This window comes from Sinohyriopsis cumingii, chromosome 6 (assembly GCF_028554795.1).
Source record: "Sinohyriopsis cumingii isolate HCF-2022 chromosome 6, ASM2855479v2, whole genome shotgun sequence".
Lineage (NCBI taxonomy): Eukaryota > Metazoa > Mollusca > Bivalvia > Unionida > Unionidae > Sinohyriopsis > Sinohyriopsis cumingii.
The window spans coordinates 91713815-91730438 of NC_142966.1; the positions used below are offsets into that span (position 1 = coordinate 91713815).

Consider the following 16624-nt stretch of genomic DNA (forward strand, 5'->3'; position numbering starts at 1 on the left):
CCTTGCCCATCTGTGATCCATCTCTTTAACTTTACTTCTCAATGGACACAGGTGGCAACCTCTTTGGTAGTGACCACTTTCCAATATATTAAAAATACTAGCAAACATCAAGTGCTATAGGCCTGTGATAGAAAATGATGAAGTCAGGTTTGATAATGTTTCAGTCCTTCAACAGGTCAAATCTGACAGCTGACTGTTTTTAAATTGTGGATGATACTCTAATGTACTGTTACAAGTCTATGCTCTTAAAATAAGCAACAGAAAAGAGTAAAGACAACAAGCTTTATAAAATTTAACAAATAATTTATTTCCCTAGACCACAAAGTAAAATAAATAAGAAAAAGAACATACGGAATTGTGAATTAAATCCAAATTGTAATCCAAGAATTAAAAAACACAAGTCCTATCAATGAAAAGTTCTTCTAAGTGAATCACAGTTCCAATCCCAATGAAAATCCAAGATGGAAGGCAATGATGTATGCAATAGTCAGTGTTGTACTGATATGTCAACAGTCTCTTGTTGAATCACAGAAAATATTCCAGTTTTTTAATTCTGTATAAATTCTCGAAAATGTCTTTGTCCAATAATTAATTTCGAGCATTGTATTTCCAGGGAAAATAATCACTTGAATTAAAAAATTTGAAGAAAATAAAAATTCACCCCCAAAATGGACACAACATAAAATAACTTGATGTCTCAAGTGTTAAGGCATGACTGATAGAATTCTTATCATAACATCAGTTATAAGACTAACTAAAATGTCAAACAGATTCCCGGATGGGGGTCAAGAGTTCATCCTACTGAAAAAAATAGAAGCTTGTTTACAAATTAACATGTGCCTCACATCAGGTAGTCCAGGTATGACCTTGACTCAACTAAATGATTCTTACTCTGAGAAAGAATAAAAAAAAAAATTAAAAAAGTTGTTAACCAAAACTGTCACTGAATTTAAGATCAGCAACTAGATACAATGTTTCAATTGTTAAATATTTAATCAATGAAATAAGTATAAAAAAGTCATTCGAGTCAGACAGAACTGAACTTAATTCTAAAAAAAATCAAGTTCAGTAAATAGTACATTTTAATAACATGGAATATACATTTTTTTAAAACTAACAAACAATTAAATTAAATATTCAAAACAGTACTAATACAGTCATGGATGTTTCAAGGGATACATACTCTAACATACTCACACATGTTGCTTGGGATATATTTACTAACATACTCAAGGATGTTGCTAGGGATACATTCACTAACATACTCAAGGATGTTGCTAGGGATGTATATACTAACATACTCAAGGATGTTGTTAGGGATACATTAACATATTTAAGGATGATTGTAGGGATACATTCACTAAAATATTCAAAGTTGTTGCTAGGGATACACTCACTAAGATACTCTTGGATGTTGCTATGGATGCATTTACTACCATACTCAAGGATGTTGCTAGGGATGCATTTACTACCACACTCAAGGTCATTGCTAGGGATAATTTACTATCATACTCAAAGATGTTGCTAGGGATGCATTCACAAAAATACTCAAGGATGTTGCTAGTGTTACATTTACTAACATACTCAAGGATGTTGCAATGGATACATTCACTAAGATACTCGCTGATGTTGCTAGGGATGCATTCACAAACATACTCAGGGATTGTTGCTAGGGATACATTTACTAACATACTCAAGGTCATTGCTAGGGGTACATTCACTAGCATACTCAAGGATGCTGCTGGGGATAGTCACTAAGATACTCAAGGATGTTGCTGGGGATACAATACTTACAACATCACTAATTCCTAAATGTATCAAGCCGACAACCCTTAGATTAGAAGTCCGATGCTTTATCAACCAAGGACAGGTTATTCAGTTAATAAAGGCAACATCTAATTCTGACTTTCTATAAGTCAGACCTGCTACAATGACCACCTGCATATGTAGACCACAGGTCTGCATAGGTCTTTTAATATAGCTCATTTAAATATTAATTGTTACATACTACCCTGCATATACAGTCCACCCATCTACAAAGGACACACCATGGCAGCCATCAGATTACAAGTCTGATGCTTTACCAGAATGAGTTACCATGGCTCACTCACTGTGATAGCTGTATCATGGAAGTGTTTCAGAAACTTATCCTGGATATCATCTGGTCCTACTGAAAAGTCATGGCCTCGATCAACAAAGAATTCATGGTTTATTCTGATCTTCATTCTTCACAGATTTAAAGGAACATTTTATTTCAGGTTTGTTTTACGTAGCAGAACTCTGGTAAAGACTTTTTAGAGAATGTTTTAACCAATGTGTTTGAAATTTCTGTTAAGGTACTGAACTGTTTATGAGATTTCTTAGAGTGCTTGATAGATTTGTTTGTGTTTGTGTAAATGATTTTTCATAGCGTAGCTTTAATCATTTTTCAGTCATATCGCTATAATGTCTGCAGTGTGGCAGTTTATAGTGATGCCTAGCACTGGGGCATCATGCCACAGACATGTAGCATAATGTCCTACCCAGTCACATTATCCTGACATAAGCGTATTAATAAGTGCCAGATGGTAGGTTTCACATATGGCTTATTTTAAGGACAGGGTGATAAAAAATTGATATTATATAATATAGTAATATATTTTAAGAGTATGTTGTTAATTTAGGATCAGGTAAATTGTTTTAATGACAGTGTGTCATTCCAGAACCTTGTAATGTAGTTAAGTGCTGCCATGCTACAAAACACTGCTTGGGGTCTTTATAATGTCGTTAAGTGCTGCCATGCTACATAACACTGCTTGGGAACTTTGTAATTTAATTAAATGCCACCATGATGCTAAACATGGCTCCAGGATCTTGTAATGTAGTTAAATGTCACAGTGCTGCAAAATACAACTCGTGGGTCATGTAATGTACTTAAATGTCACAGTGCTGCTAAACATGGCTCCAGGACCTTGCAATGTAGTTAAGTGTAAAAATGCTGCAAAATTATGGCTTTAGGACCTTGTAATGTACTTAAATGTCACAGTGCTGCTAAACACAGCTCCAGGACCTTGTAATATACTTAAATGTCAAAGTGCTGCTACACACGGCTCCAGGACCTTGTAAAGTACTTAAATGTCACAGTGCTGCTAAACACGGCTCCATGACCTTGTAATGTAGATAAATGTCACAGTGCTGCTAAACACAGTTCCAGGACCTTTTAATGTACTTAAATGTCACAGTGCTGCAAAACATGGGTCCAGGACCTTGTAATGTACTTAAATGTCACAGTGCTGCTAAACACGGCTCCAGGACCTTGTAATGTACTTAAATGTCACAGTGCTGCAAAACATGGCTCCAGGACCTTGTAATGTACTTAAATGTCACAGTGCTGCTAAACACGGCTCCAGGACCTTGTAATGTACTTAAATGTCACAGTGCTGCAAAACATGGCTCCAGGACCTTGTAATGTACTTAAATGTCACAGTGCTGCTAAACACAGCTCCATGACTTTGTAATGTATTTATATGTCACAGTGCTGCTAAACATGGCTCAAGGACCTTGCAATGTAGTTAAATGTCACAGTGCTGCAAAAAAACACCTCAAGGACCTTGTAATGTACTTAAATGTCACAGTGCTGCTAAACACAGCTCCAGGACCTTGTAATGTAGTTAAATGTCACAGTGCTGCAAAATACGGTTCCAGGACCTTGTAATGTAGTTAAATGTCACAGTGCTGCTAAACACGGCTCCAGAACCTTGTGACATAGTTAAATGTCACAGTGCTGCTTAACACAGCTCCATGACCTTGTAATATAGTTAAATGTCACAGTGCTGCAAAATATGGTTCCAGGAACTTGTGATGTAGTTAAATGTCACAGTGATGCTTAACACGGCTCCAGGACCTTGTAATATACTTAAATGTCACAGTGCTGCTAAACATGGCTCCAGGACCTTGTAATGTACTTAAATGTCACAGTGCTGCTAAACACAGCTCCATGACTTTGTAATGTATTTATATGTCACAGTGCTGCTAAACATGGCTCAAGGACCTTGCAATGTAGTTAAATGTCACAGTGCTGCAAAAAAACACCTCAAGGACCTTGTAATGTACTTAAATGTCACAGTGCTGCTAAACACAGCTCCAGGACCTTGTAATGTAGTTAAATGTCACAGTGCTGCAAAATACGGTTCCAGGACCTTGTAATGTAGTTAAATGTCACAGTGCTGCTAAACACGGCTCCAGAACCTTGTGACATAGTTAAATGTCACAGTGCTGCTTAACACAGCTCCATGACCTTGTAATATAGTTAAATGTCACAGTGCTGCAAAATATGGTTCCAGGAACTTGTGATGTAGTTAAATGTCACAGTGATGCTTAACACGGCTCCAGGACCTTGTAATATACTTAAATGTCACAGTGCTGCTAAACATGGCTCCAGGACCTTGTAATGTACTTAAATGTCACAGTGCTGCTAAACACGGCTCCAGGATCTTGTAATGTAGTTAAATGTCACAGTGCTGCTATACATGGCTCCAGGACCTTGCAATGTAGTTAAATGTCACAGTGCTGATAAACATGGCTCCAGGACCTTGCAATGTAGTTAAATGTCACAGTGCTGTTAAACATGGCTCCAGGACCTTGTAATGTAGTTAAATGTCACAGTGCTGCAAAATTATGGCTTTAGGACCTTGTAATGTAGTTAAATGTCACAGTGCTGCTAAACATGGCTCCAGAACCTTGTGACATAGTTAAATGTCACAATGCTGCTAAACACGGCTCCAGTAACTTGTAATGTAGTTAAATGTCACAGTGCTGCAAAACACGGCTCCAGAACCTTGTGACATAGTTAAATGTCACAGTGCTGCTAAACACGGCTCCAGTAACTTGTAATGTACTTAAATGTCACAGTGCTGCAAAACACGGCTCCAGAACCTTGTGACATAGTTAAATGTCACAGTGCTGCTAAACACGGCTCCAGTAACTTGTAATGTACTTAAATGTCACAGTGCTGCAAAACACGGCTCCAGAACCTTGTTACATAGTTAAATGTCACAGTGCTGCTAAACACGGCTCCAGTAACTTGTAATGTACTTAAATGTCACAGTGCTGCAAAACACGGCTCCAGAACCTTGTGACATAGTTAAATGTCACAGTGCTGCTAAACACGGCTCCAGTAACTTGTAATGTACTTAAATATCACAGTGCTGCTAAACACGGCTCCAGTAACTTGTAATGTACTTAAATATCACAGTGCTGCTAAACACGGCTCCAGTAACTTGTAATGTACTTAAATGTCACAGTGATGCTACACACGGCTCCAAGACCTGGTAATGTAGTTAAGCATCACCATTCCACAACATACCGCTAGCTCCAAAACCAGGTCAGGGTAGGCTAATCTATCAATACTCTGGTGACAGTTTACTTTTCTTGAACTGGATTTAAATTTTGATGGGAAAAAAACTTGCACACACAACACTCAAACAGTGCTTCATAAGAATTTGCTTATTTTGTAATGAATGACAAATCTTTTGTTGCAATACTAAACTTGCAAGCATAAATCTCCTCTTTGATATAAATACTTTCATTAACAAAGGTCGACACAGTAGGCTAACAGAACTGAAATGACACATTTTCTGGTACATTTAATAATTATGTACATCAGTGTTTTCTTCTTTGTGACATGCCATTATATCTCATTTGTATGTTTTTATACCCGATATCACAATTAATAATGTCTGGCCTGAGCCATCAGAATTTCAGAATCACTCAAAATCTGTAGAGAGGCCAACTATATATATATATATATATATATATATATATATATATATACACACACAAACACATATATGGGGTTGGGCTCTCTACAGTTTTTGAAGATGACCTAAAGGCCACATCCCCAATCCCCTGGCTCCACCCTCTCGGGATAGATAAATTAATTCAAAAACTGTTTCACACATTTGCAGAACATTCCCAATCATATGGAAAGATTCAAAGTCTATCTTTTGAAAGGTTTCTGAAAAGTCATGTAATATTACATCACACAATCCTTGCTCTCTCTCTCTTTCTCTCTCTCACATACACTACTATTGGAGAGCTGAATGTTGTTGTTGTTGTAGGTTTTAATGCCATTTTTCAGCACACGATAGGCTATACATGGCGGCCAGTATTAATGGTGGAGGAAGAACCCGGTAAAACCCCCGAAAGAACCACCAAGCCACGAGAAGCTACTGGTAAGCTTTCTCACATAATCACATTAGCCAAATCCGAGACTCGAACCCATGCAGACAGGTGAGATGGCAGTGATCCGTAATGGAGAGCGCTTTAGAATACTCGGCCACTTGGAGAGCTGAATGCTGCTAATGGTATCAGGTTTAGGGTAAATTAGGTTTCTGAACAATGCAGTTGTTAAAAATTGGTTGGAAAAGAGGAAAGCAAACAAATGTGTACACTGTTGGCAGAAATATGGACAACTGAAAAGCACTACAATGATAGAGCTACAAAAAGTTTACAATATAAACAAAAAATTTATTCACAATAACTTTTCGTTGGCTGGCACATAATGTACAGATTCAGATGCAAGAGGATACCATTTGTAATTAAACCTGAACATCAAGTCATGCTAATTGTCTCAACAAGTTCTTTGCACAGAAAAGGTACTATCATTTGCTAACAGACCCATTTGTTAGCAGGTTATTGCATAGGATGATATTGGTCTTCAGAGAATTTTAATATCAACCTCTGACTTGATCTCCTTGAGACCTGTGAAAACTTCTTTGATCATCTTTTTGGCCTCATCTTTCACTGTAAAGAAATAATTTCAGGCATGAAATCAACAGAATATTGAAAAAATAGCTGCCTCGGAATTATTACCATGTATTCTTACTTGTGTGTATTATCCATCTTTAGGTCAATAAAAACTTTTTAAAAAATTCCTTATAAGTTGAGTCCAAATGCAAACTGCACAGACCCAAATCTTCCGTTGCATAGTGCAGCAACAGATCTGGGTCTATGCAGTTGGTTATGAGTAATCTGCTGGTGCATTATGTGATGTTTGCAACTGGGCTTAACTTCTAAGTGGGTATATGCACTAATTGTACTTTAAGAAAACACATTTCCTCCAGGACTGGAGTCTCTATTTCCCAATGAGTGTTTCTGGTGAAATCATGACAAATACTGTGAATAGAGAGTCACTATTTTGTGAGATATTCATTTTTTAAGGATTTGGAGGTTTTCAGCAACCACAAATTTAAAGACCCAACAGGCAGTGAATTTTTAATTAAACAATCCAACCCGTCTCTAAACCAGGAAAATGAAGTGCTCTAAAATAAGTAAATGTTTGTAATGCCATAAACAACTGATTCTCATGAAAATCAAAATAAATCTGCAGCACTTTAGTCAAATACCTGAGTTGAATGAGTACACCAGAGCTGCTTCTGAAATTATTTTTATGCAAGACCCCTAAATGCAAACTCTGTTTAAATATATCGTAACGTAATTGGCCTAAAAGGGACTTCTACCACTCTTCCAAAACAAAAGAAGATAAAAAATTCTGAACAATGCAGCAACACCTAGATGCACCATTTTATATTACATACATACATACTTACATACATACACACACATGCGTACATACAGACGGACAAAAAGCATGCAAAAATTTATAAATACCTTTGTTTGTGGGCTGACCAATGGTACCTTTTGCTAACTTGTGAGAGAGTTGTCGTGCTACAGCCTTGAACAAATCCTGCAAGAAAAGAAGATTTCATTAACATCTTAGTCCAGGGAACACCTAGTTAGTTTGTATATTAGGCATACATTTGGATATGTTCTGACCTTAGTGTGATACTGTTGGTAGATGTGTGATCCGTCAGATCAGAGGGCTATTGGGATATTCAGGGTTCAGATATATGGATTTCCAATGTTTCTAACTGGATACAATTTTGTCACTGATCTTTAGTCATTGCAAACTGACTAATGACTGATTGACAATCCATTAATTTTTCAATGTGTTGTCTTGCCAAAAACTGAAGCTAATGTTCAAAACCCCAAACTAAATTTTGAGAAAAATCAAGCACAGAAGTTATAAATAATTAATTGGTAATTTCACTAAAAGTAACTAGTATTAATTAATTTGCATGTGTGTGTGTGATTTGGATTTTTAATGTAGCTTTAAGAAAATTTCAGTCATATCGCTGTGATGTCTGCAGTGTGGCAGTTTATAGTGATGTTTAGCACTGGGGCATAATGCTACAGACATGAAGCATGATGTCCCACCCAGTCCCATTATCCTGACACCAGGCCAACCAGTCCTAACACTAACCTCTTAATGCTGAGCGCCAAGTGAGGCAAGTGTTATTACCATTTTTGTATGTCTTTGATATGACTTGGCCAGGGATCGAACCCACAACCTCCCACATCTGAGGCAGACGTTCTACCCACTAGACCACCGGAGTGGTTCAGTATTGTTTTAACCATTCACATTACTGCCATTTGCTACTGACATAGATTTATTCTTATGTATTAATTATTCATTATTAATTAATTTGTCATCTGAATGAAAGTAACCAACACTCCACCAAATTAATTAATTGGTTATTTAAACGAAAAGTAACCAGTGCTCAACCAAATTAATTAACTGGACATTTGAATGAAAGTAACCAAAGCTCCACGAAGTCAATCAGTCATGTCAATGTAAGTGATGAATGCTCCACCAAAACAATTTAACAGAACAGCATTAGTACCTGAGATAGTATATAAAGGGTAATCATACAATTTTCTTAATATTAGTGCACTCCACAATGAAGATTTGTATTATTTAAGATCAATGTGTCCCCTCAAAGCACTCCGCATGCATGCACCTATACATATTTACTCCATCTGATTTTTTAAAATTACTACATGTAATTTTTGTATTCACTTTTTGGTATGTCATTCATACACTGGAAAACTGCACTTCCAACTGCATGGTGGCTTTCTAATTGTCTGCTCCTCTGTGAATCTTTAACGATAAGATTCAGCCACAATCACTTGGAGCTAAATCAGGGTGGTATAGAGGCTTTGGCAAAGTTTGGATTCTGTGCTCCTTCAGGAAGTCTGTAATGATGGTAGATACATGCACCATTGTGTTGTCAATAAGTAGATGGATACCTCAGAGCATGGTTAGGTGGTTCAGTTAATGTTTCACAACTTTTGGGACCCATCTTGCACAAGTCCTTCTGAACCTCAAATGATTCTTCAATATAATAAAAAATGGCAGCTGAATTAATTCCCATGATAAAAGAAATATGTTCCACTGTGTATCAAGAATTTACATCAATCCTTCACAGTGGCCACTATTTACTTATCGTTCACAGACGAATCTAGACATTCAGAATGTAGGTCACAGCATCCATTATAAAATGATGAGACTACCTCAGAATTATAGGATATGACATATAATTACACCTGTAAACTTCACTGGAGTCTGCTTTGATACCAGTTGGAGAGTACAATAGGTGGGGCTGGATTTTATAGTATGTTCTTTGCACAGTAGCAGAATTGTTCTTTGACAGCATGTAATGTCACCTGCATAAATCTGAGGGTACCCAGCTGCATTTAATTTTAAAGACTGTTATTCTGCTCATCAATGCAAGTTAACATTATTGACATGTTAAAAGAAACAAAAAAGTTATAACAAAATGATCAGAAATTTTAAAATACCCCCATCGCCCTATGCCTACATCATATAGCAATGGGATTCAAAACTTCTGAGAGCTGCCAGATATCATCCATCTATTGCTATGCAAATGAGATTTCCAGTGGTCTGTTCAGCAAGATAGGGTGAATTTTTCGTTAGAAACCTACCAATACTTTCCTAGGTAACAGGATGAAGTTTGCTGAAACATTTCTGATGGAAAGCAACTTATTTTATTCTACCCTCCTTATTTTAAATCAAGTTTTAATATTTTGCAAGCATCAGTACCAAAAGAAACATCAACTTTTCTTATACATTTTGTGTCAGTTTATAACAGACAGTGACAAAGATGACATCAGTGAAAACATTTCTTTTTTAATGCTCATATATTCAGCTTGTTTTTAGATTTAAATTGTATAAATGTATAAACATGGGTACAACTATATAAACATGGCTATAAATGCATAAAAATGTATAAAATGGGTAAAATGTATAAAATGTATAAAATTTGGCAGAAATGGGTAAATTAAATGAATTACTGAAGTACAATGAGTGGCAATACATTTTTCAATGAACTGTAAGTACATAATATAAATTTTCAGTGCAAATTCAAAATTTATCTATATCTTCTCACTTCTACAAACATCTGGTTATTCTTAACTTAATACTGAAATATTTATGTGGTTAATAAAATCTATACAATGAATAAGCTTCCCTTGCCGCACCTAGTGATTAGAGCATCTGCCTTGGATGCAGGAGGTCACGGGTTTGAACCCTGGCTTAGTCATACCAAAGACTTATTAAAAAATGGCACTAACAGCAGCCTTGCTAGGTGCTTAGCATTAAGAGGTTAGTGTTAGGACTGGTCTGCCTGGTGTCAGGATAATGGGACTGGGTGGGACATCATGCTACATGTCTGCAGCATGATGCCCCAGTGCTAGACATCACTATAAAATTAAAAAAAAGCTTCCCTGATGCTCCACAATTACACCTTTTGATACTACAGTGCATTGGGAACTTCATCTGCACAACAACAAAGAACATGTGTAATTATCTCATACAGTAGCTGGACATTCAATTGTATCAGAATTTATCATAAAAACCCACAGATTTGATTTGCTATAATTCCTATATATTTCTTTTAATGTACAAGCCCATCATGACCTCTTACCCCTTCCCCATTGTCAAAATAAGTTAATCTGTACACTAATTAATGGATAGGAAATTTTAAAATAAACTAAGTTTCTCTGAAAATACGTATCTGCTACCTCTTAATCCAACCTTACTTGAAAGAAGAAAAAATGTCTTTCCATCTATACATATATAATATGGACAAAGGGAAGTAACTTTTACATATTAACTCTCTGGTGGCCACCTATATTCTGGATTTAACCAGTTTAAGCTTGAGTGAAAGTGACACAGGATGCTCACATTTGCTGGGAATGGTGGGAGGGATTGATAATAATATGATTGGGTAAGTATATTTGGAGAAATACAATTTACTCAAAAAATAATTCCTTTCTCCATCATATGCATTACCCAATCAAATTAACATTAGAATAAAAGGTAAGAGGAGGAAATACTTGAGCATCCAACCTCTAGCCACATCAATCTTTAAGAGAACAAGGTTTGCTCTTCGGAAAGGATGAACCTCTCTTAACCACAACCAAATATTATGCATTTGTACATGTGCAAAAGTGATCCCTGCAGGATCTGCATTCCTGGTGCTAAGGTTGTGCTGTCATGAATGAAGCATGGTAACTGTTGGGCAGCTACCAGTGGCCAGACAAGATTCTGCTTTGTGAGGCTATGTCATGCAAATAAAAGCTGAGTAAAATAGACATGGTGTGCCAGCCAATGGACTTGACTTCGCCTTGAATTGAGACATTATGTTTGAACGTCAGACTCATGGAAAGCACTTATATCTTGTAGCCAAAATCCTCATCAATTGTACCTGATCCTTTGTGAATTCCTTGTATGTAAATCATGTAACCCCCTTTAGCCAAGCAGCAAGCACTTGTGGGGTTATGTTTTGCTTCTCTCCCTTTAACGGTAGGAAGGCCATTGATGGTTGCTGCAGACATTCTCCGTGCTCCCCATTTGATGGCATGCGCCAGGTCTTGCAGTTTCACCTCTCTCGATAGATCGTGAGAAACCAAATAGTTATTTGTTGGTTGCCTATCAACGGTAACAAAACCAGATTGTGTCAATAATACAACTGAGCCATCAGAATGGAACTAAATGCATTTGGATCTATGGGAAGTACATGCAGCTCATTCACCCTGTAATTTGAAGACAGTGCTATCAGGAAGCAAGTTGTGTTAAGATAAATGTTTCAGAGATGTGGAAGACTGGGGATTGAATTTAGATGAGTTGAGTCAAGTCATGACCCAGCTGAGGTTCTAATTTGTGAACAGGGTTAGCAAGTGTAGTCTGGATATGTTGAAATCAGGCAACAAGTCAGAAAGGTCCTTTTTGTGGCCAATATCATCTATTTCATAATGTCTAACATGTCTGAGATTATGGAACGGTATTGCTTGATTGTGACAGGGGCTAGGTTCTTATCTTCAACAAGGAAAAGAATGAACTATGTCGGATGAGGGATAGAGGCTGTGAGTGCCATGATGTTGTTAATGTACACAAGACACTGAAAATGTACCACTTCCCTTCGTATGCCTTGAAAGTGAAGGGCTGTCTAGATTTTATAATTCTCTCCACAATGAAAGAACTGAACTCCTTTTCATGCAGGGCCAGGTATCATTGAGTTTCTTCTGACATAGATGGAATAATGGCAATCTTGACTGCTTCAGCGGGGTTGAGGTTGCTACAATTTTCTTTGTCATGTCTCTGGATGTCACATCAGATGGGCAATTAAAACTATTTTGCAAGCAATACCCCTATTTTGCAGGCAATACCCTTTACTTTCTGGACAAGTTTAAGCATTAGAACAGCTGGAGGGAATACATATACCCATATTCCCTCTGAGCTGATTGAATGCCCATGTTTCTGGGTTTGGGAATGGAGAGACCATGGAGGGCATTCTGTTGTTCCACCTTTCTGATGCATGAATGATACTACTGATGCTTTGGGAGAAAGATGAATCAGGTTGACTTGAGTTAGACTCTCCATACCTAGATGAATCAGGTTGACTTGAGCTAGAGACTCTCCATACCTAGATGAATCAGGTTGACTTGAATTAGAGACTCTCCATACCTAGATAACCAGGTTGACTTGAGTTAGACTCTCCATACCTAGATGAATCAGGTTGACTTGAGTCAGACTCTCCATACCTAGATGAATCAGGTTGACTTGAGTCAGACTCTCCATACCTAAATGAATCAGGTTGACTTGAGTTAGACTCTCCATACCTAGATGAATCTGGTTGACTTGAGTTAGACTCTCCATACCTAGATGAATTAGGTTGACTTGAGTTAGACTCTCCATACCTAAATGAATCAGGTTGACTTGAGTCAGACTCTCCATACCTAGATGAATCAGGTTGACTGGAGTCAGACTCTCCATACCTAGATGAATCAGGTTGAATTGAGCCAGACTCTCCATTCCTAGATGAATCAGGTTGACTTGAGTCAGACTCTCCATACCTAGATGAATCAGGTTGACTTCAGTCAGACTCTCCATACCTAGATGAATCAGGCTGACTTGAGTTAGACTCTCCATACCTAGATGAATCAGGTTGACTTGAGTCAGACTCTCCATACCTAGATGAATCAAATGTTCATAAGGGATAACATCTGGCTTCTCCACTCTGATTATCTACCATATACTGTTAAGAAGTCTGACCAGTCCTAACACTAACCTCTTAATGCATAGTGCCAAATGAAGCAGCTGTAAGTACCATTTTTATAAGTCTCTGGTATGACTTGGCTGGGGTTCAAACCTGCAACCTCCTACATCTGATGTGCATGCTCCAACCACTAGGCCACTGGAGTGGTCCCATTTAAAAAACAGAGTACCACAAGTAAGCTCCTGTATGAACAATAGAATATCACATGTAAGAACCTGTATGAACAGTTGAATATTATGTGTAATATCCTGTATGATCAACAGAATATTATGTATATATGATTCAGACGAACAACAGAGTATCACATGTAAGATCCTGTATACACTACAGAGTATCGCATGTATGATCCTGTATGAACAACAGAATATCACATGCATGATCCTGTATTATCTACAGAATATCACATGTAAGATCCGGTATGAACAATAAAATATCACATGTAAGATCCTGTATGAACAACAGAATATCACATGTATGATCCTGTATTATCTACAGAATATCACATGCATGATCCTGTATTATCTACAGAATATCACATGTAAGATCCGGTATGAACAATATAATATCACATGAATTATCCTGTATGAACAACAGAATATCACATGTAAGATCCGGTATGAACAACTGAATATCACATGTAAGATCCGGTATGAACAACAGATAATCACATGAATTATCCTGAATTATCTACAGAATATCACATGTAAGATCCAGTATGAACAACAGAATATCAAATGTAAGATCCTGTATGAACTACAGAATATCACATGTAAGAAGCACTGTTCAACAGAATATCACATGAATTATTTTGTATGAACAATAGAATATCACATGTATGATCTTATATTATCTACAGAATATCACATGTAAGATCTGGTATGAACAACAGAATATCACATGTAAGATCTGGTATGAACAACAGAATATCACATGTAAGATCCTGTATGAACAACAGAATATCACATGTAAGATCTGGTATGAACAACAGAATATCACATGTATGATCCTATATTATCTACAGAATATCACATGTAAGATCCTGTATGAACAACAGAATATCACATGTAAGATCCTGTATGAACTACAGATTATGACATGTAAGATCCTGTATGAACAGCAGAATATCATATGTAAGAAACTATGATCAACAGACTATCACATGTATGATCCTGCATGAACAGTAGAAATTTACCTTTGAAGCAATCTTGCCAGCTTTAAAGTATGGACTGAGGTACTTCACAACTAGGTCTGCAGACTCTTTTAGGTTGATGGGCTGAATTTTAACATCACTGCTAGATCCTGGCTTCTGGTTTTCATTCAATTTGGGTCTTTTGCTGCTTTTATCTTCACTCTAGAATACAATTAATGAATTAATGAACTCAATTACTAGATCTAAGATTGTGGTGAGGAATATGAAATGTGAAAACAAGAAAATATAAGACTTATATTTTGACTGTTCCCTGCCTCATACAGTAACATGTATATTGCTGTTTTCAATTTCCTATGATTTTTACTTTGCTAGATGGTCAAAGGCAGGGTACAAGTGAATTGGAAGAGCTAACAGATTCAACATTATAATAGCCATCCCTTCCTGGGTTTGCGCCTAACTGAATGACCTTGCAAAATAACTTTAACCAAAAGATCAGCTAATCATTTCAAATGAAATGACTTTGCTTTAGTCTATGAGAGAGTTGAGGTACATGGATATGAAGGGAGAGTTGAGGTACATGGATATGAAGGAAGAGTTTAAGTAAATAGTGGGAGAGTTGAGGTACATGGATATGAAGAGAGAGTTGAAGTACATGATGGGAGAGATGAGGTACATGGATATGAAAGGAGAGTTGAAGTACATGATGGGAGAGTTGAGGTACATGGATATGAGGGAAGAGTTGAGGTACATGGATATGAAGGGCGAGTTTAAGTACATGATGGGAGAGATGAGGTACATGGATATGAAGAGAGAGTTGAAGTACATGATGGAAGAGTTGAGGTACATGGAGATGAAGGGAGAGTTGAGGTACATGGATATGATGGGAGAGTTTAAGTGCATGATGGGAGAGATGAGGTACATGGATATGAAGAGAGAGTTGAAGTACATGATGGGAGAGATGAGGTACATGGATATGAAAGGAGAGTTGAGGTACATGGATATGAAGAGAGAGTTGAAGTACATGATGGGAGAGCTGAGGTACATGGATATGAAGGAAGAGTTGAGGTACATGGATAAGAGAGAGAGTTGAAGTACATGGATAAGAAGGGAAAGCTGAAGTACATGGATCTGAAGAGAGTTGAGGTACATGGATAAGAATGGTGAGATGAGGTACATGGATATTAAAGGACACACAGATCCGTAATTATAATGGCCACGTTGAAAACTAACCCTTCCAGGGTTTAGGACTTACTGTATGTCCATTACCTTGCCAAAGAGTACATGAATATGAAAGTTTACAGCTTTCAGATTTCAAATTTAACTGTCACATCTATCCTTCTGAGGGTTTGGGACTTGTAATCATACATAAATATTTAACCAAAAGCTTTAATTAATAATGAGCATGACTATACTTCCGGGACTGAGGAAAAGATGACTGGGATTCATAGAGTTGAAAGGGCAATGCTTACTACTTCTACTGTCCAAGTACTGTTACAAATATCTGGTCTTAAACTACGTAAAAGAAAAGAGCAAAAAACCAACAACTTTTGTCAAATTCATTAAGTAATTTAGTTCCTTAAGGTACAAAGTGAAAATTTAAAATAAAGTTACAGTATTGTGAATTAAATCCCAAATAGTCCTTAAAAGTTAAATCACAAGTCCAAATGTATTAAATTCAAATGAATTTCAATACTGAATGCATAAAATACCTTACTGAAATGAGACTGGGCTAGAAGGTCAATTTCCCATTAATCTACTGGATTTGTGAAGTTTGTTTGACCTTGACATGACAAAACAATTATTGCTAATTTTCTTGTCATTCTGTCAGAAACACAATAATTCTTCCAAAAATATGTCTATGAGGCACTGCTACTTCATGATTCCAAGGATCATAATACAGCATGGCCGCATGACAACTCAATGTGTGTGTGTTTGATTTTTCAGTTATACTGGTACGATGTCTGCAGTGTGGCAGTTTATAGTGATGTCTAGCACTGGGGCATGATGTCCCACC

At 37.0% G+C, this 16624-nt stretch overlaps 1 protein-coding gene across 4 annotated transcripts in view; it reads right to left on the reverse strand.

The window, feature by feature from the left end:
- Positions 1-282: 282 nt before the first annotated feature.
- LOC149797443 (ATP-dependent DNA helicase Q5-like) overlaps positions 283-16624 on the reverse strand; it is a 59380-nt gene continuing 43038 nt past the window's right edge. The window contains exons 10-13 of one of the 4 annotated variants that reach the window (XR_016421821.1): positions 14653-14811; positions 7651-7726; positions 4670-6783; positions 283-2852 (exon numbers count right to left, since the gene is read on the reverse strand). Coding sequence is in view for 2 of the 4 variants with exons in the window: in XM_089962253.1 (XP_089818379.1) it covers positions 6698-6783; positions 7651-7726; positions 14653-14811 (321 nt within the window). In the remaining 2 variants the exon portion in view is untranslated. Of the gene's footprint in view, positions 6784-7650; positions 7727-8915; positions 9215-14652; positions 14812-16624 lie in introns of those variants that run through there. The other 3 variants (XR_016421820.1, XM_089962253.1, XM_089962254.1) reach the window with 3 other exon arrangements.